At 40.1% G+C, this 27,653-nt stretch overlaps 1 protein-coding gene across 6 annotated transcripts in view; it reads left to right on the top strand.

Annotated features, from left to right (window-relative positions):
* The window catches only part of FBXO25 (F-box protein 25), an 80,237-nt gene extending 60,942 nt beyond the window's left edge, over positions 1-19,295 (top strand). For 3 of the 6 annotated variants that reach the window (XM_063105350.1, XM_063105379.1, XM_063105343.1), the window contains 5 exons: positions 1,137-1,321; positions 8,323-8,505; positions 12,296-12,439; positions 17,380-17,406; positions 18,415-19,295. In XM_063105350.1, the coding sequence (XP_062961420.1) occupies positions 1,137-1,321; positions 8,323-8,505; positions 12,296-12,439; positions 17,380-17,406; positions 18,415-18,504 (629 nt within the window). In that variant the 3' untranslated portion in view covers positions 18,505-19,295. The remainder of the gene's footprint in view (positions 1-1,136; positions 1,322-8,322; positions 8,506-12,295; positions 12,440-17,379; positions 17,407-18,414) is intronic. The other 3 variants (XM_063105370.1, XM_063105387.1, XM_063105359.1) reach the window with 2 other exon arrangements.
* Positions 19,296-27,653: the final 8,358 nt, after the last annotated feature.

Below are 27,653 nucleotides of genomic sequence, written 5' to 3' on the forward strand. Positions count from 1 at the left end.
GAAATTTGGTGCAAAGAGATGGGATTTTTCTTTTATCTTTTCTCACTATGTATGCTGTCAAAAACAACAGTGTAAATAATGTGATTCCAGACAGAAATACAGGTCATCCCTGCAGTTCTTCTTCTGTGTTACTGCTATTTACTTTTTCAAAGTTGATTTTGCATACAAAGGGATGTATTATAACAGAAAATGTAACTAATCCCAAAGTTTTGAAAAGCTATTTTACCTTCACATGTTTAGCCAATCATAGTTCATTTTAGCTATATGGTTTCATAATTAGCAAGATTGTGGCTTGTTCGTTTAGGCACCAAATAAGCCAGTAAATTTCATTTTAATTTAACAAGCTTGCCTTGATTAATCACTGACTATTGGTAAATAGAACTTTAAATTTCACACAATGAGCTTATGCATATGTAGGAATTTATGACTGCATTGTTAAATATTAATTCTCTTTATGATACCTACAAAAGTTTTTAAAATCTCATTATAGTTGTGATATCTCAAAAATGATGCCACTTTTGTGTTGCAATGAAATTAGATCTTTTTTTATTGTGGTAAAATACACACATAACATAAAATTTACCATTTTGACCATTTTTAAGTGTAAAGTTCAGAGGCATTAAGTACGAGGGTACTTCAGAAAAGTTCATGGAAAAATAGACTTTAAAAGACAATGTGAAACTTTCCATGAATGTTTTGAAGATCCCTCATACATGGATGTAGTGCAGCCATCACCACCATCCATCTCCAGAACTTGTTCATTGTCCCAAACTGAAATTCTGTCCCCATTAAACACTAACTCCCCATTTTCCCACCCCCACCCCTTGGTAACCACCACTCTACTCTATGTCTCTTATGATTTTGAGTACTGTAGGAACCTCATATAAGTGGAATCATACATATTTGTCCTTTTGTGACTGACTTATTTCACATAGCATAATGTCCTCAAAGTTTATCCATATTGTAGCATGTGTCAGAACTTCCTTTCTTTTTAAGGCTGAATAATATTCCATTGTGTGGATAGACCACATGTTATCTTTTCACCTGTCAATGGACATTTGGGTTGTGAAACTAGGTCATCTGTAAAAGTGGTGTTTAATTGTATCAATCCATAGTTTTGTTTTTGTTTTCTCCAGTTCTTGATGACCACCAAAATCCTCGCCTGATCAAAGATCTTCTCCAAGACCTAAGCTCTACCCTCCGCATTCTTATTAGAGGTGTAGGGAAGTCTGTATTGGTGGGAAACATCAATATTTGGATTTGCCGATTGGAAACTATTCTCACCTGGCAACAACAACTACAGAATCTTCAGATGACTAAGGTGTGAATTTCTTGACCTAAGAATTATTACACTCTGTTTTTATATTGCAAAGTCATTAGCTCTTGTAAGTACTCCTGAAAGACTACTATAGCTTTTTGAAAGATTTTTTTTACCCTTTCACAAGTAGTAATTAAGCTGTTTTAAAATAGAATAGGACCAAAAGACCCCTTAATGGCTTATACTTGTTGTTGGAAAAGCATTGGGGGCAATAATCATTAATAAGCCTGGTCCTGAAGGTGATTGGGGGTGAATTACTTTACCTTTAAAAGAAATTAAGTTTTTCAGGGTAAAATAACATTCAATAAAAGAAGGCTAAATTGTATTGCTAATAATACTCCATTTATCTAATTGTTGCTTCTCCAGGGTTAGTATTTTCTTCTTCACTTGCTTGCTGTCTTTTTTGCGACATGTGCATTTATGTTCTTTGGCAATAGTGAACAAAGTGAAAAGAAGGTACAAATTATATCAGTTGTTCTTGATATTTTTTATTTATTCTGGTAACTGGTTTCAGTAAGAAAAATGTAACACCATTGACCAAAGTGTTTTAGATTGTGTTTTTATTTACCTCCAGTACTAATGTAAGAGTAAGAATAAACTGAGTATATATCTTAGTGGCGTAAGTTATGTGGCCTCAGTGGTACAAATGGTTCTCCAAATTGTACTTCTGGTAGTGTCATCATTACCTTTATCACTGCACCCTAGGTTCCATGTGAAGGGAGTTGTTTTCAAACAGCCTTGGAATGCCTTAACTTTTTGTTGCTTATTTGCCACCCAGAAAAGGGATTTACAGAAAGAATAGCAATTCCTTAATTATGAGTCTGAAGTTATCATTAATAATATAATATTCAGTGTCAGTAAGAGCTGAGCAAATTTGTTGTAAACATCGGATTGTTTGCTCTGTTGTCTTACACATGATACTACCAATCATTCAGAGCTCTCCACAGTCTGGCTCCGTGCCACCTGTTTTACTTCATTCTCCATGTACAGGTGGGTTATGTTATAAAAGTCTGTCTGCCAGACATTTAAACACAGCACACAGTTTGTGTAGATGGTGAGGCCACACTCTCCACATCTCATTCATCTCTCATGTAGCTAATCTGAGGTAGTGATGACATCCTAGCTAATGACCCTCTGGGGAGAGTGAGGTATGTCATTGTCAGCAGTGGGGCTTGATGGTCAGGATCCCTGAAGGAACGGAGTGTTTGGGAAAAGCCATGAAGCAGTCTTTCTGGTCTGACTGGGAAGTTCTAGGCAGCCTGCATCTATCTCGAAGGAGAGAGAAGGGAGAAAACAAAGAACAGTCTTCCATCTTTGCATAGGTGGACTGTGGCAGAGCCAGAAAATGCATGAATGTGACATAAGCTTCCTTCTGGATCTTCACTTCCATATACACTAGCTGGGAATAGGAGCAGAAAGAGGGATGTGGGAACTACACATGATCCCAGCTCACCCTGCGCAGGGCAGCTAAGAGCCACCCTAAGAAGATGACGCTCAGGAGAAGGCCTCTGCTTCAGGCCTGGGGGTCCCAAAGCCTGGTGGTCGGGGTGCATTTATGTGGTGTCATCTCTGCCTTGGCACACATGACTGTCACCATACTGCCCTTTGATCAAGTAGGAAAAATAAGGCACAAAATGAAATTAATGATGATACTTTAAATGAGGAATAAGAATTAATAACAACACGAAGGTACTGGTTTTCATGGTGTCCACTCAGATCTTATCATCTGAGACCTTGAACTTGCTCCTCTGGTTCTCATGTGGGTCGTGGGTTTTTTCTGTGTCCTTCCCACCAACTCTCTGAATGCTTCTCTTGTGCTCTGCAGCATTGTTCAGAGCAAGAGACACCATGTGCGCCCAGTGATGGCTGTCGCATCTGTGCCTTGTTCCCAGCCTCCTGCTGGGTGATACTCCATTGTGTGAATTGGGCAGAAGACTTGTTCCCTCCTGGGAAGGGCTCTTTATCATGTCAACAGCTCAGCTGCACTTGTAGGCTCCAGACCAAGTCAGCCACGGTGGTCAAGGCTGCTTAACATAGTGAGTCCCAGTCTCACGACCTATGGCTGATGGCAGGTTGCTGCCTATGTTTACTCATAGTCAATTTTAAGGCGATATGAGCAGATGGAGGGCAGAACAGAACAGCTGAGCACTTCATGAATTCTGAAAGCAGAGGTCCGAGCACACTGCCTGAAGCCCCATCATTTCAGCCTCATGGGACACGGTTGCCCATTTTCTCCAGTGAGCTGGCAGTCTTTTTTTTTCTTCTAAATTCTCCTAACAAAAAATATCTTGACAACCCTTAAATCTAAATTCTCATACTCCCAGAAGTAAGTAGAGGCCTAGTATACATATATTAGAGTTGAAAAGTTTCTAAGATCTGAAATCCTTCTCATAGTCCTCTTCCAAAAATTTATCAACTGAGAGTTTACTGATATTAACACATACCCAGGGAAAACTTCAATTATTTTTATACATGCTTTTGGGGATTAAAATCTATCACTATTCAATAAAAAATTCTCCACCACCCTGATAACACTGTGAGGTGAAACAAAAAGTAATATTCCAGTACGGTAGACAGATACCATGTCTGTTCATCATTATCAAACTACCAGTTTCTCTTTTTTAAAAAATTTCTTATGAGAAAAAAAAATGACAGTTTAGTTTGTTTTATTGAAACAAGTGATCATACATATTTGTGTGGTATAGAGTTGACTTGGCATTTGTGTACAATATGTGATGATCAAACCGGATTATTAGCATATTCATCATTGCAAAATGTAATAAAAGTACAATTTACTGTGTGCTATCAAACTACCAGGTTTAAAATACCTTTAAACTTTTCATAAATTTTCTGCTTCATTTTTTTTGTCTGGAGAGAAAGTCTTGGGTATATGAAAAGCTGTGCAGCTTGCTTCAGCCTGCCCACTGTCCAGCATCACACATTGAAGTCTGGCAGTACTTGATCTGCAAGCTGTTAGTTTTCTAGTCTTAGAATCCCTATAGTAAAAATCCCAAAGAACTTCCTCAAATTCAGTCAACAGTATATAGGGAAGTAATCATAAGTAAAGAGACAGGGGCAAAAGGGAACCAAAGCTAAAATCAAAGAATTTTGTGTATATATTGCCAAGGATCTTGGTAGAGTCTTTCTGCTTAATTGAGTAGCTTCATTATGATGACTAATTTCTACAAAAAGGCAAAAGAAGAGCTAAAAGGTGGTTTTTAATCCTCCAAAACAAGTGTCAGTGCTTCACTGAGCCCAAGAGTGCAGGGCACTGATCTGATATGTTGGTGAATACCTGGCCCTCCCTGTAGTAGAGGTGATGATACCATAGCATACACAGAAACTCCCCCGCCAGGATTTACGCCTGCCGTTTATTTTGTTAAGTCATTTTCTTGTGAACACAAGTGTGCATGAATTACAGACTTCTTTTCTCTTTCTTCTAAATCAAATATAATTTGCTTTTCAAAATCTGCATTTGAAAGATAGTAGTGCTGATGAACTGGAGTGCCTTCATTGATATCTCCTGGTATCTCCTGCATGACCCAGTTAGGACAGGCATGCAAACATGTACTCACAAGTCCCCTCACTAGTCAGCGCTTATAGATGCCTGCTGTGTGCCGGGCCCATCATGAGGTAGCACTCATGGATAGCAGGAGTGGCCTTCAGCATCAGACCTCCAGTCGCCCCAGGGAGATGCACCCAGGATGCACATGGTAATCTGTTGGGGCTGGTTTTATAACAGAGATATGCACACAGGGCTGTTGATGAGTTAATGTTGTCTCACAACACACTTTAGGTGGAGCTTAAAGAATGAGTAGAAATTGCCCAAGTGGTGTGCTAGTTAGTGCTTAATAATCAGCTCTCTGGTGCATGAGCCCTGATTTGTGGCATTTGCTAGTTTCCCACCACAGCTGGTTTCAAGCTACCAGCAAGAAGTCAGCTGGTTCACAAAATTTCCAAAAGTTGCAGAGTTGGCTGCTGTGAACAGGTACAGGCTCTCCAGCATACCACAGGATGTAAGGGCCTTTCAGGCAAAGAAAGCCCTGAGTCCAGGGTGTGGGGACTTCTACATTAGGAGCTGGGGTACCTAGTGTATGGAGCAGTTAGAAGAAGGTGTGGAAGATCAGGCCAGACTTGAGGGCCTTGCAGGTATTGAAGCCCAAGGTGTTTGGGGGCGTCTGTGCTTAGAGGGACCCTCAGGTACCAGGGAGGGACCAGCGTGGTTGGAGGGAAGCAAACCCCATTGCAGTTGTGAGGGGACCTCTCCTGAGGAATGACAGGGTGAAAGGGGAGGATGAATTTGGGAGACGTTGAGAAAGATTAGACAGCACATGGTGACTCAGAAGTGGGTGCATGGGAAAAGAAGGATCAGGGAGACTTAGGCGACCCCACAGGGAGGGCCAAGCAGAGCAGTGAGGGGCCTAGGCAATGCCTCAGGACCTCGACCTTGGGCAGGCCACCACCTCATCTGTAGCTCAGTTTTATCCTGTGTAAGATGGAACCCTGATAGCAGGACAAGTTTCTGTTAGCAGAAGTGCCCCACAGAAGTGGGGATCACTGATATTCGCATGCAATCCCTAGGACTATCCTAAAGCAAGAAAAGAAGAGGCAGTGTCCCTTTTTTACTGTTAAGTGTAGTTGTGAGGGACTTCACAGCAGTGAGGAGCATTCAGCTCATCAGAGGAGGTGGTATAGCTAAGGCTGCATGTAGTTTCTGACACAGTGCCATATCACAGTTGAATGGCACAGTTTGATTCAGATGAGAAGCACCAACATTCCTCCCATACTCCCTTGTTTGTAGTCATAATGGGACTATACATTTGAGCCTACCAGAAAACCCAGGTGCCGAGCTGTCACGCGTGACTAACTCTTTACTAATCAGGATTTTTTTCTACCACTTCATGACACCTTAAGCTTGGTGAGTTTAGCAGCAGAATATCCTGTCTGGATAGAAATATCTGTCAATAGGAAGAAGAATAAAGCAGCTGTTCAGAGTAACACTTATTTCTTTTAATAGTATTATTTGGGGATTAATTTATATACATGTTATCTTTCATATGTGCTCTCTGCCATGTGCTAGACAATAAGGACAGAAGGACCAGCTAAACTTGAGTCAGACATGCTCAGACTTGTCAGTGGCGAGTGCCCCTTCATCTGTTCTTGCACTCAGAGAGTACTTGCTGGGAGCCTGCAGACACCATGCTGAGTCCTGGGGGCTCCACAGCCCATGGAAGGGGGCTCTGTACAAGGTCCCGTCTTGCTGTGGAGGCAGAAACACACACGTGTACCACGGGGTGCCTGGCAGATGCTTAGCGTACTTGATGAGGTAGAAATGTAACTCAGAATAAGGCGCCAGTGTTTGTTCACCCTCATGATGCCCCATTTGGATGCACAAGAAGGTTCCTTCAGTAGTTTATAGTTTTGAAGTATTTCTATAGCCAGGACTATAATTAGGGAAGCAATAAAAAGAGAACAGTTGCATGGCAGATCACGAACACCCCATCACCCATTCCTATACCCCACTCTTCACAAAGGGCAGGTCGTTTCTAGAACTAAACTGAGGGAATTAGTTCATTTAAGCAAGAAATGGATGGTCATTGTCCATTGTGAACAGCAGGATTATAGAAGGGCACAGAGCATTTTGAGGAGAGCACTGCCTTTATGGCAGAAGAGTGTATTGACCAGCTGGGAACAAAACAAATGAGGAAGCACAAATCAGAAGCTCGCAGATGTGCACGTGGTGCTGAGGCACCTGCTCAGAACAAAGGGAGGGAGTGAGGCGGGACCAGCAGCTTCATCAGATGCCCCAGAACCCATCCTCAGGAAGTGGTACTTCTCATGAGAGTGAAGGGATGTGTTCTAAGACAACTTCATTGAGGCCTGAAAAGCCTGAGATGGTTTAAGCCCAAACCTGATCCAGGGCTAACCAATTCAGCTCCCTCCAGGTGGAAAGGCAGCCGCACCTCTCACAGCGAGGGGCCCCTGAAAGTATGGAATGTACGTAGGCATGGTCATCATTCTTCCAGCCTTCCAAGGGGAAAACCCAGTGGCTGTGTAAGGGAGGAAATGGTTTGTAAATTTGAAATCATAGAAATGTAAAGCTAGAAGGTGGGAAGATGTTGGACAAAGCATACCAGGTTTCAGTTATGCAGGAGGAGTAAGTTCTGGAGATCTGATTATAGTCGTGGTGACTAATGTATAACATGGTGGTTAATAATAATGTGTTGTTACTTCAGATTTGCTAAGAGAGTAGATCTTAAATATACTCCCCCCACACACAAAAAAATTACTACATTGAGGTGCTGAATATGCTAATCAGCTTGATTGTGGTAATCACTTCATCATGTATTCTGTAAATATATAAAATTTTTATTTGTAAATTATACCTCAACAAAGAAAAATAATTTTTTAATTAAAAAATAAATATAAATAAAGCTAGAAAGTACATAAAGACAGTTTAGTCTACTTCCCCTCATCAAGTTGAAAGGCTGTGGCCCATCAAGGCCCATGTACCTTCCAGGCCATGTAGATAGTGGCGTGGTGTGGACTCAGGGCGCAGGTGCTGACTCAGGCTGAAGCACCCCCCACCTGGTTTCCCTTAAAATGCATAACTTTGTTGCCCTCCTGAAGCATTTGATTCATTTAGTTAAAAATTCTATATTCTCAGAAGCTACTATTTTCCAGGTATGTCAACTACTGTCTTCCTAGTGTTGAGAGTAAACCTGGTGCATGTAGAGAGAGCAGAAGGAGCCTCCATGTTTCTGGCTGCTCCATCCTGGCCTTGGGAGACAGGACAAGTCGTGTTGTGCACCTGCCTCTGCCCTGAGATCATGGATGCAGTGCTTCGCCCACTGCCAAGTTCAGAGTAAAGGGATGCTTTAAGTGGTCGCATTTCTTTTGTATTGCCATATTTCAACGTATTTATTCAAGCTTGACCATTGAAAAAATGGAAAAATGCTGTTCATTGTCTTCTCATCGAAATGTCACTGGTGTTTTCCTTTCAGCAGGTGAACAGTGGCCTCACTCTCAGCGACCTTCCTTTGCACATGCTGAACAACATCTTGTACCGGTTCTCAGACGGATGGGACATCATAACTTTAGGCCAAGTGACCCCCACGCTGTACATGCTCAGTGAAGACAGACAGTTGTGGAAGAAACTGTGCCAGTACCATTTTGCCGAAAAGCAGGTGAGTGTAGTGCAGTGGTGTCCGCTTGTAGTCACGTGTGTAGTAGATTCCACCCAGTGATCACAGTCCATGAAATCACGTGGGGAGAATGGCTGGATGTTCCCATTTTTAAAGAATCAGGAACAACGACAATTTATTGAAATTCTTATGGTTTCTCTTCTATAGATAGTAAGATTTATTTTTCATATTCAAAAAGAATCATGATTCTAAAAAATAACCCAAAACCAAACAGCAAAGTGAGAGCTGAGTTCTTTCATCACATCTGTTGATCACAAGGTTTACCGTAGTCACTGGCTTTTTCTCTTCCTCTTTATTTTGATGAACCGGATTCCAGTTCTTCCCTTTACCAAGCTGTGTGTCCTTGAAAGGTTGCGCGACCTCCATGAGCTGCCGTTTTCTGCCATCACTTGGCAGACACCCCCAAGCATCCACAGAGCATCTCCTCCTCTTGTGTTGCTCACTGCCTTCAGTCATGGTGGGAGCAGCACAAACACATTTAAGTGTCACTCACGCTCTTTTCAGGAGGTCTGCTTACCCTCACCCAAGGGGAAGTCCTGCTGTCACCATTTCTAACCTTTGCAGGACTCAAGTGTCCCCCATTCATCACACAGATATGTGGGGGGAGCTGCTCTGTGCCAGGGTGAGGGGTGCACCAGGGAGAGCAGCTGCCTACAGGGAGATGCTTACACAGTTCAGCAGGTGTGGGGAGCATTGAAGAGGAGGGACGGAATTGTGCACTTTTCACGGGCAAGTGCTGCTGACCCTGGGAGCACAGGGAGGAGGTCAGGGTGTTCGTTGGGAAATCACAGTCACCTCGGCCATGAGCAGGCCCTGCAGAGGGAGAAGGCCCTTGGGAGGGTGATGTGTATGTGAGGAGGTGAAGGGTGAGGGGGTGAGGGTAGAGTCCGGGCCATGCCAAATCATCATTACCCAGCCAGCTCAGAAGAGCCAGCAAAGCATTTGCAACACGTTGCAACTTTCAGAAGCTCCTGTCTTCTCGTTTGAGGAATAGACTAGAGTGTATGCAGGGAGACCCATGAAGAGACTGTCCAGGGAAAGGCCCAGGGCAACAGAGAAGATGAGGAGATGACCCTGACAGGCTGAGTTGGGGGTGGATCTTCCCAGCAGAGGTCGAGTGGGAGGTTCACATGAGAGTGGTCAGCAAAGGCAGGGCCTGGACAGACTTATCAAGAGAGGATGGAAGCAGAGCCTTGAGGAGCTGAATGACAGGGAAACTGCAGAGAACACAGAGTAGAGGTTCACAAGAGAGCTCAGAGAGAAGCAGACACTGAAGCCCGAGGCGAGCAACCTGGACAGAGAGGTCAAGAAGGAGGACAAAAAAGAGCCCACTTAATTTAGCTTTATAGAGCCCATGGGTGACCTCAGGAAAACTTGTAGGTGGACTTGTTGGGCAAGAAGCAAAAGGATCCAGATATTCATTTGAGCTGGAAAGAAAGTGGATAAAATTCTTAGTCAGCATTGGAAATGGGGGACAGGGAGGAGTGAATAACTTTTTGGAGGGAGGGTTTAGAACCTAGGAAAAGAGGATTAAGGTAGGTGCATGTGGTAAGGGCCCCCGCATCTCATGGCTTGCCCTAGATGCTGACACGCAGCAGGTGACCGGGTGTCCTCACTTCCTCCCTACATTCAGGTCTGAGCTGTTTACCAAAGGTGTTGGTGAGAGTGCCTGACAGTATTTATACATCCAGACCTGAAACACATTTTAAGGATATCTGTCGACCATTTGTGAGGCCTTGCAGTTCCTTAAAGGAATGACATTAAAGAAGTTAAAAGTCTGTTCTGCACCAGTGTTTAATGCCCTACCAGAATGGTTACATTAAAACCAGTATTAGCACCTACAGATGCGTATCTTGTTTGTACACATTTTCTTGACTGAATTATAAAAACACAGCATCAGAGAAATAATTATCTGTTCTTCAGGGCCCAGTAACTAACAGTAAGACTGAAAAAAGACAAGCATATTAGCAATCACTTTTATGAAAACAGCACTGGTTAGGAAACATCCTCAAAGTGAAAACTGAGTGGGCCGTGAAGACTGGATTAATAAAATTAGTCTAAAACATTGTTAGAAGGAAAAGTTGACTTGAGCATCTGATCTGGATGTTGGATTTGAGTTCAGGAAAGTCACAGATGGCTATTTAGGAGAAAAACGATGAAGGGAATGGGAGAATTCTTTGTGTGAACGTGGGTGTAGCAAAAGATTGATGAGAAGTAGAAGTGAGACAACAAATAGTTGTTCTCTCTAGGAACTAATGTTTTAACAGTGCTCCGAGGATACAGGAATTGATATAACCAGGCCTGTAACTACATCTCTTTATTTTTAGAGCTATTCTCTTTTCAAATTTTATTAGAAACAAGTTTTCTTCATTGACTTAATTATAATTTGTAAAGTTCTCAAAAGCCATGAGAAAGTATGAGTATGTTATACAAGTGATTACTTTTAGTTATAAAAAGTCAAATGTTGCTCATTGCAACAACAGTCTTAAAGACTAGTACAGTGTTTTACAAACCAACAAGGGAAAGGCCTTCCCACCCCAAGGATAACCCTGTTAATCCTTTAGCCCATGCATTTTGTTTCAGGCTTTATACATAAGCAAACATAGCTATGCACTGTTATTTTCCCATAATTGAAAGCATATCACTCTAACATTGTTTTTTGGTAACACCTTTATTAAGATGCCATCCACTTTGTGCAGCCATCACTACGATCGATTTTAGGACACTGTCGTCACCTCAGAAAGAAGCCTCTTACCCTTCAGCAGTCACTCCCATCCTCTCTTCCAGCCCCAGGCAACCCCTAACCTATTTTCTGTCTCTATGGATTTACCTGTTCTGGACATTTGATATAAGTGGAATATGAAGTATTTGTCCTTTTGTGTCTGGCTTCATGTCCATAAGGCTCTGTGTTGTAGCATGAATCAGAACTTCATTCCTTGTTAAGGCTGAATAATATTCCTTTCTATGTATTTACCACATTTTGTTTATCCATGCATCAGTTGGTAAACATTTGATTTGCTTTCACCTTGCAGCTTTTACAAGGAATGCTGCTATGAACATTCATGTACAAGTTGGCGTGTGGACATGTGTTTTCATTTCTCTTGGGTCTTATACCTAGGAGTAGAATTGCTGGATCATATGGTAATTCCATGTTTAACCTTTTGCGGGACTACCAAACTATTTTTCCAAAGTGACTGTACCATTTTACATTCCCCCAGCAGTGCTTGAGGGTTCCCAATTCTCCACATCCTCCACAACACTTGTTATTTTCTGACGTTTTGATTATAGCCATCCTAGTGGGTTTGAAGAGGTATCTTATTCCATTTCCCTGGTGACCAGGTTGTTGAGCATCTTTTCATGAGGTTATCGGCCATTTGTATATCTTCTTTGGAGAAAGATCTTTTCAAGTCCTTTATCCATTTTTAAATTGGGTTGTCTTTTTTATTATTGACTTGTATGTGTTCTTTATTTATTCTAGGTACAGGTCCCCTTATCATATATATATATGATGTATGTAACTTATTTTAACTGATTGATCTGGAATGATGTCCATGATATATCAGAATATTTAAAAGTGTTTAACAGCTGCTTAGTATTCTCTTATACAGACATACCATGATTTATTTAATTCTTTATGATTTATCCAGGTGAGTTTAATGTCAAATAATTAAATGTTTCATGGACTACACTGCCTTTAAAAAATAGTTTTGCCCCTAATATTATGTTTTAAAATATCTTCTGCTGATTCTGAACAGAATTTTTTTATGTTTAGTTTTGTAGACATTTGATCCTTTCAGAAAAAGGTCATATCGAATGGAAGTTGATGTATTTTGCACTTCAGAAATATTACCCAACTAAAGAACAGTATGGAGACACTTTACATTTTTGTCGGCACTGCAGCATTCTCTTTTGGAAGGTAATAACTTAAATATACTCTTGGAATTTGAGGATTGAAATTTGGTGAAACAAACTATATATATTTTAAGTTTAAAGGTAGAAAAAAATAGAAAACACTATTTGTGATAAGAAAATTAAGAAGGTATATTTCACCAAATATTGGGGTAGGGGAACAGGTGTGTTCATCAAAGTAAAATGTACAACTTGTGGTTTGAATCAGAAATATTGAAAATGAAATACTGCCATCTTTTTTTCCCTGTGGATGACTGCTTCTCCCCTTTGGTAGATGTTGGCCTGTGGGAGGCGTGTTCCAGGGAGCAGGTGAGGTGAGAGCATCCAGTCACGGGCAGGTCATGACCCTCAGGAAATGTCTCAGCCAACCCAACCTGAGGACAAAGGGGCTTACAATTTCCACCCTTTTTATAAACCTGAAGAAGAAATCTCCTTAATTGTTTCCCCAAACTCAGTTCTCAGCCTACAGCTTTGATGACCAGGCTCTCCCTTTTGTGTTGCTGTTTGCAGAGTCCTCAACAGTGTGCACAAGTGATCAGGACTAGTCTCAGGATTCATTTCTCAAAGCCAAGTTATTAGAGCAAAGGGGTCTGTATAGTCACATACAACCTGAACTTTTCTCATTTATTTGATCAAAACTTAACATATCTGCAAGTCTTGACCTTTAGTGAAAAACATAGAAACATTTTCTTCAGCAATTTCAGTATCCAAAGATTAGGAATCTTTCATCCTGCTACCTCCTGTTTTTTTTTTTTTTTTTTTTTAATTTTATTTTGTTGATATACATTGTAGCTGATTAATGCTCCCCATCACCAAAACCTCCCTCCCTTCTCCCTCCCTCCCTCCCCCCCAACAATGTCCTTTCTGTTTGCTTGTTGTATCAACTTCAAATAATTGTGGTTGTTATATCTTCTTCCCTCCCCCCCCCCGATTTGTGTGTGTGTGTGTGTGTGTGTGTGAATTTATATATTAATGTTTAGCTCCCTCCAATAAGTGAGAACATGTGGTATTTCTCTTTCTGTGCCTGACTTGTTTCACTTAATATAATTCTCTCAAGGTCCATCCATGTTGTTGCAAATGGCAGTATTTCATTCGTTTTTATAGCTGAGTAGTATTCCATTGTGTAGATGTACCACATTTTCCGTATCCACTCATCTGATGATGGGCATTTGGGCTGGTTCCAACTCTTGGCTATTGTAAAGAGTGCTGCGATGAACATTGGGGAACAGGTATACCTTCGACTTGATGATTTCCATTCCTCTGGGTATATTCCCAACAGTGGGATGGCTGGGTCGTATGGTAGATCTATTTGCAATTGTTTAAGGAACCTCCATACCATTTTCCATAGAGGCTGCACCATTTTGCAGTCCCACCAACAATGTATGAGAGTTCCTTTTTCTCCGCAGCCTCGCCAGCATTTATCGTTCATAGTCTTTTGGATTTTAGCCATCCTAACTGGGGTTAGATGGTATCTCAATGTGGTTTTGATTTGCATTTCCTGGATGCTGAGTGATGTTGCTGCTACCTCCTGTTATTTGTTTTACTTCTCTGTATCCAGACTGTCTCTGATAACAGTGTTTTTTCCACAATCAGAGGTAACCATTATATATCTCTTCTTTGGTACAATGTATTTTCTTAACATGTTAATATTGTTTCACCCTGGAATGCCTGTCCATGGTTTGCCTTGTATTTGAATATATTTAGTGTTGTGAGATTTCAATGGGGGAAGAAAAGTGTTGAAAGTATAGAAGCTGACTCCCTAGAGGGAGCGATCAGCCCTGACCCTGCACTCTGGGCTGGTGTGGGGAGGGAGCCCCTTCTAGACTGCCCCCAGGTCTAGACAAAGCTCTGACCCTCTCACATGGGCACAGCTGTATCTGCCTCACCATCTCTGGGTTTAGGGAGATAAGGCTTTTGCCTGATAGACACCATAACCTGTTTTGATGATTTCTTTTGCTTAACATTTATCTAAATTTGTTATCAGTTGGGTCATAAGACAAGCTCTAGATTGTTGGAAAAGAGACAACTGCTTTTAATTTTTTTCATTTCAAACTACATTTATAATAATGTGGCTTTTTTATTATAATTCATGATTGAGCAGAGAATGAAAAGATGTTTAGTTTTTCTTGTATTATTTTAATAGGTTTACACTATCAAAGGTAAGCAGCATCATGAATAGTTACCGATGCCTCTGTGCATGAATAACTCATGAGACTGTGTTATTTCTGATTTATATTTTGGTGTGAGTCTCTTCTTTCCCCAAATTAAAAAGACACAATATGTGTTATGTGTTTTTGCTGTAGAACATTGTCCCTCAAGAGCAGGGAATATCTCGTATTCAAATTTTTTCTCACGCTTGTGAAGTCAGCAAATCAGTTCATCAGTGAGATTACAGAGAGAGTACCCTTATTCTGTTCTCTTTGCCCCAGTCATAGGGCACAGAAAACATAGGCAAATGCTATGGAAAGAAAGAAAGGTGACTGAGAATATGGAGTCTGGGTTTTCACCCCAGCTTTGATACTTGACCCTGGAGGGAACCGGCCTCCATTCTCTGCGGTTCCTTCTAGATCAGTGCTTCTCTGAAAATCATTAACACTGACTGAAAACATGAGGATGTGTCTTCATTCACATAGTAAGAGTACATGAGATGCTATAATTTCTACTTTGAATTAATCCTTCCCCTAAAAGTTGCTTTTTTTCCTCCTGAGCAGATTATATAATACTGTACAAATTTTAAAAGCAATTATTGTTTTATAGAGGGAAATACTATTTATGGGATAGAAAGCTTTCAATTTTGTATGTGATAGTCAGTGTTTTCCTCAGAACAATGTTTAAGAATATTGGAGCTCTCCTATCTGACAAGTAATTAACCAAGAAATAAACACTCTCCTTAGTTTATGCATTTTTAGGCAGTATAAGAATATGCTGCTTAAATTTCCTGAAATATATAAGTTCTGATTTTTTTGAGAGATGATTTTTAGCTTTCTAAAAGAATTTACCTAGAAATTCTTGTATTTAGTGAACCTTCCTACCTTACTTCATTATGTTATGAAAAGTCAGAACATACCTTTCCTAATGAATAGTTTGCTGGTCTTTTCTGTAACACTCCTTTCCTGTCCCTGGAGGTTGTGTGATGTCATACTCCATGGCCACAGCGGGCTTTAGAGCTGGCCTCGGGGAGTGGTCATTGCTCAGCTACTCCCACCAAACATCATTCAAGACAGCATTGGTTGCAGTCCATGTTTTTATTTCTGAATCTGTGTCTGAAAATGTTTTTAAAAAGATCAGTCTCTTCCTACCTTGCCTGGTGTCTGCTCTGCAGTGCTTTCCCTGGCATAACTATCTAAAGGCAGGCAGCATCGTGGGCAAGGCACAGACTTGGAATCAGGCAGAGCCAGACCTGTCCCAGTTCCTGTGGCCTTGCACGGGTTGCCAGTCTCACAACAACCATGCAGAGTTGTGAAGATTAAATATTATTGTACCTGGCACATAGCTAGTGCTCAGAAAATGGTATCTACTGTTACTACTCATTTTCTTTAGTATCCCAATAAATAACTTGTGTTGACTGAAAAACTAAAATAAATTGGGGGGGGTGTGGGGTGTGTGAGCGACTCCAAACCCTTACCTGACCCTCAGACTTGTCATGAGCCTCACCTTGTCACCATGGCTGTGCATCTGTCGCGCTCCATATCAGGTGTCTTAACCCTTTCCACAGTAGATATATTTGGAGGTTTCTGACCAGTCATCACCACAGAACCTCTTCACCTGCTCCCGAGTTGGTTTTCCATCTGTTCTGGCTTCACTGTTTGGAGTTATTTTTCTAACTTTTCTACCTGCCTTAATCAGAAAACCTCCAACAGTCTGTACAGTAACTCAGCTGAGTTAACTCTGCGGCCCAAGACTGACTGCAGTAGTCCTCATGAGGGTCCTCTGAGGTGACCCCCACCCAGGGTCATCAAGGGTGCCTGAGAAAGGGAGAGCTGTGCGTGACTGTTTAGTCCTTACTCCTCCCCACTCTCCCAACTGTATGAAACCTCTGTTAAAAACTGTAGACTTGTAGGGTGGGTTAGGGAAGCAAGTATGAGGATTTGGCATTTCTATGTCCCTTTTTTATCTCAGTGTGTCAGTTGCTAAAATCAAGGACAGGATACCCAGCGTTAACCCTGCAGGCCCATGTGGGCGTCAGGAGCAAAGTCGTAGCTGGGATCTCAAATGAGGCCGTAGCTCCCAGATCCAAGGTCCAATGGTCTTGGTTGTGCTGGTGAACTGTTTCCATATGAGTAGCAGGGACAAGACAGAAACCCCCCTAGCCAGGGAAGACAGCACAGGAGAGCAGCAGCAGGGCAAGGGACAGCAGGGTGCCAGGCACTGCCATGCTGAAAAGCAGCAGGCGGAGGCCAGTCTTGCCTTGAGAAACAGAAGTGTTAAAGATGGAGGTTGCTACATAGCTTCTGGGCGCACATGGAATCAATGTACATTATTTAGCGTAGATTGCACCCTTACAACATTCCAACAAAGAAGGAATTCCATTAAAGAAGGAATAAAGGTCTGTCCAAAAGAAGCTATTGTAAACTTTTCAATATAAACTGTACATGGAAACATCAGCATTGCTTTATATATTTTTCAGTGAACAATTTTGAAGATTTAGCACTTCAGGCTCATTAGTTGTCAATTTGAGAGACCTAAAATGAAATGGAAATATTTTTGTCATAAGACTGTATAAGTCATGTGGAAATTTGGGGTGTCTGATGGTACCTTGCGTGCTTACTTTTAACAATATTTCATATTGCCCAAATTTTGTTACCTGGTGTTTTTAGTTATTTTCATAAAAAATATCCATTAAACCTAAATGCCTAAAATATAGTCCGGCTCTTTCTAATCTTAATTTTTCCTTTTTTCCCTCCCTTCACTGCATTCCTTCCTGATTCTTTCTTCATGATCTCAAAGGACTACCATCTTGCTTTATTATTCAAGGTACTTCCATATTTTACCACACATGCTGTATTTGGGATAAAAAACAATGAGTTGTGTTGCATCTCCTACACATCATCTTTGTCCCTACCTGGTAGACAGTCACAAGTAGATTTCGGCTCTTGCAGACTTGAGCTAAGTCTCAGGATTGCGCAGAGGTTGATGAGCTGCCCCTCTGATCATTTCAAAAGAACCAGAGTATTGCCATGTAATACCTCAGAGCAGACTAGCACCCAATGGATAAACACTGAAACTTGAGGGAAAACTGTAACTTGTCCATAAAAACTTCATGCAGATAGAAGATGCTACACATAGCACCTCGGGGTGACATGCCAGGCAGGGGCCTGTGGGGAGGCCAGCACTGACCTCACACAGTCTCTGGTCCTCCTAAGATTCTGTCGGTTTTCTTCCACAATACTTATTTTTCTTTTGTTGCTTCTCCTGTTAAAAATACTTCAGGATCTTTGGTTGCATGAGTGCTGCTAGCACCTCACACCCTGCTGTTGGAGCAGACGTCCAATGTGACGTGTGATGTCCCCTCTGCAGCAGGAGCTTCAGGTGGGCTGACATCTGCGCCTCCTGGCCTGTTCTTGGAGCCTCCATACTGATTAAAGGGATGAATGACAGGTAGAGGGAAGTCTGAGTAGCAAGGTAAACTAGGAAAGGCCAGGATCAGAGAGGCAGAAAGGCCCCAGTGGTTTCGTTTTTTGCCCCATAGGCTCTGGGGTAGCATCATGCGGGGCAGCAGCTCCTCTTACTTAGGGCCAGGCACAGCTTTCCAGGGCTGACTCTGGGACCACCTGTCTCCTTCACGTGAGCAGAAATTCCACAGGAAATCTCTACTGAGAAACTACTGTGGCTGCCATTGTTTTAATAATCCTCATCCAAGTTATTGTCCATACACCTTTGTGGGGTCCAGAGTCCACTTAAACAGCTGATGGCTTCTCTCCAGATGTGGCTGACAGTGGTGGTGACACAGCTTTCCTAACTGTGTCTCTCTCCTCCCCACAGGACTCGGGACACCCATGTACTGCGGCCGACCCCGACAGCTGCTTCATGCCCGTGTCTCCACAGCACTTCATTGATCTCTTCAAATTTTAAAGGCAGCCCTCACCCCTGCTGTCCCTGTCAAAGGTTGTGCATTGTGCTTTTTGTGCGATAGCTGGTAGTAAATGTTCTTTGTGATCAAAAGCATTGACTAGGTGGGTGACTAGTGGCGTCCTGTGAGGCCTGTGCTTCCAGAGAGAACATGAAGAGTTATTCCTCAGCAGCTAAGGGGTAGGAATGCATTGTTGCATAATTTGATCTTTGAAGGGGGTCAAGGGACCCAAGCAAAATCATTTTTATTTCTTTAAAAACTTCTTTCTTTCTAAGCATATTAAAATTTGAAATTTTGCATATTTATAAATGGTTCAAAAAAGATTTGGGGTTTTCAGCCCCACATTCTATGCTGAACTGGCACTAATGGCCAAGATTGTGCTTCTTAATTGTCAAATTATTGTTTCCCAGTTTTATGGTAATTGGGGTTGGGAGACACAACAATTGATCCTTGTAAATATATTGTGCAGAATATTTATTTTTTCTTAAAATGTATTTTAACAACTGCATATGCTGTGCCCAGATGAGTCTTCTTTAAATATACAGTGAACCTAGGGAAATGCTGGCCATATTTCATCATAGTGTTTATCAATCAGGTTGTAAATTGTGCCAACTGTCCACAGCCTGACAATGGTATGGTGGGCTCTGTGCTCCTGAGAGCCCCTAGTGTGGGGGCTAATCTGTGTATTCACATCTGGACCAAGGAAGGGACCAAACCCACATTTGGAGCATTTGCCAAGACTGAGTCAGGAGCAGCCCAATGTAGTCTAAACTTTACTTGTGTTGAAACTACTTTCATAGACAAAGTAATAAATTATGTTTATTGATTTAACTTTACCAGTTTTGCATCTTGCTGAAAAATGTAGTTTTAATGATTTTGATATCATTTAAGTCTTTAAAATATTGTTTTGTTTTTAAAATAATGCATGTCTATTTTAGAAAATTTTGAATACAAAAGTATATGAAAGAAAATAAAAATCACCCACCCATAATCCTGCCACCAAAAGTTAACTGCTCTTGCTAAAAAAAAATATGCAAAATTGTCCCTCACAGCTATAAGGTAGAAATGTATTGTTGTATATTTTCTTCTTTGAATAGAGTCAAGGGACCCAAGCAAATCATTTCTACTTCCTTTAAATTTTTTTTCTAAGCATATTAAAATTTATAATTTTGCATAATTTAAGTATGGATCAAAAAAGATTTTGTATTTTCAGCTCTACATTCTGTGCTGAACTGACATGAGTGGCCAAGAATATGCTTCTTAATTGTCAAATTGCAGTTTCCTTCCAGCTAGCTTGCAAATAGCCAGGGCCTCTGTGTGTATACACTGGAGAAAGGAGTTTTTCATAAAACTGTAAACATCCCATATACCGTTTTAATTTTATAACCAGCGCTTTTCTTTTCAGAAAAATTTACCTGTATCTTTAACATTATTTGAAAATATATTTTTATTGGCTGCATCACATTACAGAGATGGAACAACCTTCATCATCACAACATTCAGGTGAATCCTGAGTTTTGTTGTTAAAATCAGTAACTCTGATGCATGTTTGCACATAAATGTTTGTGCATGTGACTCTCTCCTCATGATAAGCCAGAAGTAGACCCAGTGTAGTGAGTCAAACATTTCTTAAGGCTTTTAGCATGTATTTTCAGATTGCTTGAGAGAATAGAAATTGTTATAATCTAAGAGAGGGAGCATTATCTCTGAAGCATGGATATTATTTATTTTTCTTTTGGTGCTATTTTAATAAGCGGAGAATTAGATGTGTGATTTATTGTGAGGTTGAACATGTCTTCTGTTTCTTTGGCCATTTTGGGTTTTTTTTTTTGGGGGGGGTGCTGATCTTCTTTATATTAATTTCTCCCTAAAAGGATATTAACCTCTTGAAGTTACAATTCTTTCCCCAGTTTGTCATATGACTTTTGTTATGACGCTCTTTGGCTGTATACATACATACATTTAACTTGTATAATTTGAGCAGGGAAAAAAAAAAAAAAAAGTGGAGGGACAGGATTCCAGCTACTCCATCCCATTGGCATATACTGCAGTCAATGGCTGCAGCTGATCCCAAACTGTAAATGTGTGCTGGCACAGCCTACTACAGGTGTGCCCAAGGGGATGCAGTGTTGGGGGCCAGTCAGGTGAGCGGGACGGATGACTCACATTGCTAGGAAGAGATTGAAGGGTTAATGGAGGGCATAAACAAAGTTAGAATAAAGACAATTTTGAGGCAGATCAATTATTTACAGAAGATCAGACATACCAAACAGAAAGATGAGAAGAGGAATCATGAATTTACACATTTGAATGGTATCTTTGAATACAAGTTCTGCTAGACAGCCTGCCAAAAGTAGGGATCCCACTCCTTGTTGGATTAAACTAAACTTTGATTCATTTATTTGCAATGAATTGGAGATTTCAGGACACTAGGAGCCTGAGACCAGGCAGTAAGTTTCGCATGCCCTTTGTTCCTGACAAAGACACCAGACTCTCTACAGATGGTTATCTAGAGGCATTCCCCATACCTGTCCCAGTTAGTGCTGCTCATTCAGAGCCTGCCCAGCGGGGCCAGGAAGCTGGGGTCTGTGTTGACATCCAGTCACAACTTCCTTTTGCCTATTTTGAGATTTGAAAAGACATTCTTCTCACCTAATCTGTGAATATATACAAATCAGAAATAGCCAACCAGCCGCATCTTTGTAGCAGATCAAGGTGCAATTCATTAATAGTTTACCAAATAGTAGACTATATCTGTGTATATATTATAAATATATATATACTGTAGATGGTTGTATACAGAAAACTGTCTAGTTTGTGGTCAATTTTTACAGATCTGTATACAATTGACTGTGTACAATTTTTGCTTTAATACTGCTTTTAGAATCAAACCCTTATAATAAGACTTCTTTATATCAATCTTCTATCCTGCAGCCTTGCTGAAATAGTATATTAGCTCTAATGTTATTTTTGTAGATGTCCTATAAAATCATGTCATCTGCAAATAGGCATGGTTTCACTTCTTCCTCTCAATCTAGATGCCGTTTATTTCTTTTCCTTGCCTAAAGTTGCCTGGCTAGAACCTCCAGTACAATGTTGAACAGCAGGGGTGAGAGCAGACATCTTTGTCTTGTTTCTTATCTTAGAGGAATGCTTTGTCTTTCACACTTAAGTATGATGTTAACCGTGGGTTTTCCATAGATGCCCTATATCAGTTTGATAAAGTCCACTTCTGTTCCAAGTTTGCTGAGTATTTTTGTCGTAAAAACATAATGGATTATCTCAAATGCTTTTTCTGCATCTGTTGAGAAGGTCACCTGGTGGTTTTTTTTTACTTCATTCTAGTAATGTGGTGTTATTATATTGACTGATTTTTGTATAGTGAACCAACCTTGCATTCCTGGGCTAAATCCTACTTGGTCATGGTATATAATACTTTTTATATATAATTGTTGGACTTGTTCTTTTGGTATTTTATTGAGGATTTTTGCTTCTTTATTCATAAGAGATATTGGTCTACAGTGTTCTTTTCTTGTGATATCTTTGTCTGGTTTTGATGTCAGGGTAAAAAACGGCCTCATAGGATAAGCTCGGAAAATGTTCCCTGCTCTTCTGTTTTTTTGTAAGAGTTTGTGATCATTTCTTCTTAATGTTTCTTTAAATGTTTGAAAGAACTCTGCATAAGATTTGAAGTCACTGAGGAGAAGCTTCAATTGTCAGTTTAGTGGCATCTTCCCTTTTGGAAATTTCTTTGCCTTGTTATTCTTTAACAGGATAAGGCTGTTTTTTCTGGGGATATCTTGATTAAGGCTTTTTCTTTTTATGGTGAAGGCCTAACCTAGCAGGTAAATGGACTGTGGAACTTACTCGTTCTGCTTAGCTCCATGATCATCGAAAGTGAGAGGTGATGCCCTCTGAAAATTACAATTTTAGAAGGCAGAGGATACCTTGACTACGTGTGTATGCACGTATGCTTGACTCTCCACCTCCCTATCACGTACAATATCAAATGCCACCCAATGAAATAGACAAAAGATTTGTAATAAGTGCAAAGAAAAAATAAGAAGGGCCTGCATTGACCAGCATCAACGTACTTAGTGCCACTGAACTGTACTTAGGTAAAGATGGTACATTTTATGTTATGTGTATTGACCTCTGACAGCTCACCCCCTCTGGGCTGGAAGTCCCAATGTCCATGCTGTTATCAACTTGACTGCACCCTTCGTCTGTTTGACTATAACTGCTTCTTCTACTTTTACTCCAACAAGCCTCCTCTCCTTGTCCCTTCCTATAGTTTCTGCACAGAGGAAGAAGACCCATGGCTTTGGAAAGCGCTATCCTTCTGCACCCCATGCATCCAGTGCCAGAGAGTCGGTTGTGACTAGAATGAACTCAACCAAAAGCATCTAGGAAACTGCTCATTGATGTAGTCTGTGCCTCTCAGAATCCCAGTAGGGAACTGTACCACTGTGTGCCTAGAGAGAAGCACCAGCTCACATAGGGAAACAGTGCTGCTCCAAGTGACTCTGGGGTACCTCCGCCTGCACACGTATGCCCTCAGCCGTCCCTGGAATGCTTACTTCTGCTTTCTCTGCCTCTTACTTAGCTCCCACACCATAACCAGGGATCAGACAGGTTTTGCTTAGGGTGATGGGTTCCCCAAACAGATGCTTTTGTTCTTCCTTTTTAAATAAGGTACATTTAAAAGATAAGGTCTTCTGTGTCAGACAAGAGAGACAACTCAATTGTTTTGTGTTTTGCATGGAAATTTCATTATTATTTGATAGTCATTTAAGAAATGTGCACAGATGAAGGCAAGTAGCTTTTTATTATCTAACTTATGTAGACAATTCTGTCATTTAAAATTTTTCTAATTATGGTAAAATACACGTAACATACAATTTATCATCTTTACCAATGAAGTACATTTCAGTGGCACTAAGTACATTCACATTGTACAACCATCTCTATCATCCACCCACAGAACTCTTTTCATCTTGTGAAACTGAAACTCCATATCCATTAAACAATAACTCCCCATTTCTCCTCCCCCAGCCCCTGCAACCACCATTCTACTTTCTGTCTCTATGAATCTTCAACTCTAGGAACCTCATATAAGTGGAATCAAACGGTATTTGTCTTTTTTTGATTGGCTTGTTTCACGTAGCATAGTGTCTCAAGGGTCATCCATGTCATAGCCTGTGTCAGAATTTTCTTCCATTTTAAGGCTGAATAATATTTTGTTGTATGGATAGAGCATAGTTTGTTTATCCACTCATCCATTGATGGACGTTTGGGTTGTTACCAATCTCTTGGCTATTGTGAATAGTGCTGCTATGAACATAGGTGCACAAATATCTTTTCAAGACCCGGCTTTCAAATCTTTTGGGTATATAACCAGAAGTGTAATTTCTAGATCACACGGCAATTGTAAATTTATTCAGGAATCACCATAGTATTTTCCACAGCAGCTGTACCATTATACATTCCCACCAGCAGTGTGCAAGGTTCCAATTTCTCCACATCCTCACCACCACTTGAAATTGTGTTTTTTTGTGATAGTAGCCATCTTAAAGGGTGTGAGGTAATATCTCATTATTGTGGTTCTGATTTGCATTTCCCTAATGATTAGTGTTTTAGTCCATTTTCTGTTGCTTATAACAGAATACTTGAAACTGGGTAATTTATAAGAAAATGAAATTTACTTTATACAGTTTTGGAGGCTGGAAAGTCTAGTCCAGGAGGCACATCTGGTGAGGGCCTTCTTCAAATGGGAACTCACTACAGGGTACCATGGCATTGCAGGCATTCACATGGTGAGGATGGCAAGAGCTCTCTCATGTCCTCTCCTTATATAAGCCACCAGTCCACACCCATGATTAATCCATTCACAAGGGCATAGTCATCAGATTTACCACCTTCTTAATATTGTTACAATGGGGATCTAGTTTTCAACACATGAGCTTTTGGGGGACATTTAATCCATGGCAATTAGTAATGTCGACTATCATTTTATGTGCTTTTTGGCCATTCATATGTCTTCTTTAGAGAAATGTCTATCAGGTACTTTGTTTTTCAGTCAGGTAGTGTGGTTTTTTTGTTGTTGAGTTGTAGGAGTTCTTTATGTGTTCTGGATATGATTTGCAAATATTTTCTCCCATCCTGTGGGTTGCCTTTTCACTGTTTATTATTACGTCCTCTGATACACAGAAATTTTAAAATTTTGATGTAGGCCAATTTCCTAATATTTCTTTTGTTGCCTGTGCTTTTGGTGTCATATTCATGAAATCATTGCCAAACCTAATGTCATAAAGATTTTCCCCTATGTTTTCTTCTAATTTTTTTTTTTAGTTTTAGCTCTTAAATTTAGGTCTTTGATCCATTTTGAGTTAGTTTTTGTATATAATGCAAGGCAAGAGTTCAGCTTTATTCTTTTGCATGTGGATTTCCAGTTGTCCAGCACCATTTGTGGAAGAGACTGTCCTTTTCTCCTTTGAATGATCCTGGCACCCTATCAAAAATCATTTGACTATATATGCAAGAGTTTATTTTGGGCTCTGTATTCAATTCTGTTGGTTTATATGTCTGTCTTTATGCCAATACCACACTGTTTTGATTACTGCAGCTTTGTAGTAAGTTTTGAAATGGTTTTTTCCTTATTTCTGTTGCTGTGGTATATCACATTTATTGATTTGGGCATGTTGAACCATCCTTGCATTCCAGGGATAAATCTCACTTGGCCATTGTATTAGTCCATTTCTGTTGCTTATAACAGAAATACCTAAAAGAAGTGGGTGATTTATGAAGAAAATGAAATTTATTGCTTACATTTTCTGAGGCTGGGAAGTCCAAAGTCCAGGGAACACATCTGGTGAGGGTCTTCCTTGGTGGTGGCTTGAGTGACAGAGGGTATCACATTGCAAGATGGCAAAAACAGAAAGAGAGAGACTCTCAGGTGCTCACCTTTGTAAACCCTCAGAACCATGCCCATGACCACCATTATTAATCCATAATAGGATTTCCCACCCTCTTAACAGTCACAGCAGGGATCAAGCTTCTAATACATAAAACTTGGGGGACACAATTTAATCCACATCAGCCATGGTATATAATCCTTTCAGTGTGGTGTTGAATTCTGTTTGCTAGTATTTTGTTGAATATTGATAAAGAAAATCTTCATGAGAAGTACTGGTGGTGTGTGTTTTCTTGTCGTGTCTTTGTCTAGTTTTGGTATCAGAATACTGGCATCATAGAATGAATATGGAAGTGTTCTCTTCAGTTTTTTGGCAGAGTTTAAGGAGGATTGATTTAATTCATCTTTACATGTTTGGTAGAATTCTCCAGTGAAGCCATCTGATCATGGACATTACTTTGTTGGGAGGGTTTTTTACTACTGATTCAGTCTCCTTACTAGTCATTGTTCTGTTCAGAGTTTCTATTTCTTCATGATTCAGTCTTTGTAGGCTAGTTTTTTGTCCAGTTCATCTAGGTTATCCTATTTGTTGACCTACACTTGTTCATAGTACTCTAATAATGATTTTTATTTCTATAAAATTGGTTGTAATGTCCCCTTTGTGATTTTAGTCATTTGAATCATCTCTTTTTAAGTCAACCTAGCCAGAGATCTGTCAATTGTGATTTTCTAACCAACTCTTGGTTTCATTTTTCTGTTGCTTTTCTATTCTCTATTTTATCTCTGCTCTAATCTTTATTATTTCCTCCATTCTGCTAGCTTTGGGTTTTGTTCTTTTTCTAATTCTTTAAGGTATAAATTTGTTAATTTTAGATCTTTTTTTAATGTTTGCAGTTATTAATTTCCTTATTGCTGCTTTTGTTGTACCCATAAGTTTTTGTATGTTGTTTTCATTTGCATTTATCTCAAGATACTTTCTAATTTTCCTTGTGATGATTTCTTTGATCCAGTCTTTTGAAATGTATCAAGACTGGTTTTGTTGCCTAATATATTGTCTATCCTTGAAAATGTTCCATTTGCACTTAAGAAAAATGTGTGTATTGCTGTTGTTTGGTAGAGTGTACTGATATGTCTGTTAGGTCCAATTGGTATGGTGTTGTTCAAGTTGTTTCCTGATTGATCTTCTGTCTGGTTGTTCTATCAATTATTGAAAGTGGGGTACTGAAGTCTTCTACTGTTATTGTAGAGCTAATCTACTTCTTCAATTCTGTCAGTGTTTGCCTCATATATTTTGGAATTCTGATGTTTGGTACATATGCATTTGTTAAAACTTCTTGTTGAATTTTTAACTATTTTTATTTAAACAACATGAAGATCAAATTATCTGATGTCTGGGATTTGCTTCAACAAAATCCCTGAGCTGGGTGTGAGGAGTAACTGCAGACGAAATAAGATTGGCCAGGAATTGACACTTATTGAGGCTGGAAGGATGGGCACACATAGGAATTTGTACTGGGTTTGGCACACTCTTTCTATAAAGGGCCAGACAGTAAGTAGTTTTGGCTTTGCCAGCCACATGGTCTCTCTCATAACTATTCCATTCTGTCATAGTAGCACAAAGCAGCTGTGGATAATACGTACACAAATGAGTGTGGCTCTCTGTGTTCCAGTCAAACTTTATGGACATTGAAATTTAAATTTCATATACTTTTTATATGTCTTCTTTTACATTCTTTCACCTTTTAAAAATGTAAAAACCATTCTTAAATTTGGGAGTGTGCAAGAACGTGATGGACCAAATCAGGCTATATAGTTTGCCAACCCAGTTTGTACTTTTGTCTCTTCTTTTGTATATGTTGACATTTTCCATTTATTTTAAAAGTTACATTTTTATACTTGTTACCCTGTTTTTTGATTGCAAAAAATATGCTTATTATAGAAGTTTTTTAAAAAAGCAAAAACACAGAAATCATTTAAAATATTACCCATAATTCTACTTCAGCAGTTATTCATATTTTAATATATTTTTCCAATATTTTTTCTTGTATTGCTTTTTGAAGATACATAACATGCTCACAAATATAAAGTGAGAGAAACAGTTAAATATTAGGATACACCAGCCTCCTCTCCCCTCCTACTTGGAAATCAAAGCATCTGGAGTTGTGTGTGTCACCCAAGAAAGGTGACTCCAGAGGGGCCTGGAATCCCAAGGGAAACTGGTTTTCTCATGTGCTTCTG

This window comes from Cynocephalus volans, chromosome 1 (assembly GCF_027409185.1).
Source record: "Cynocephalus volans isolate mCynVol1 chromosome 1, mCynVol1.pri, whole genome shotgun sequence".
NCBI lineage: Eukaryota > Metazoa > Chordata > Mammalia > Dermoptera > Cynocephalidae > Cynocephalus > Cynocephalus volans.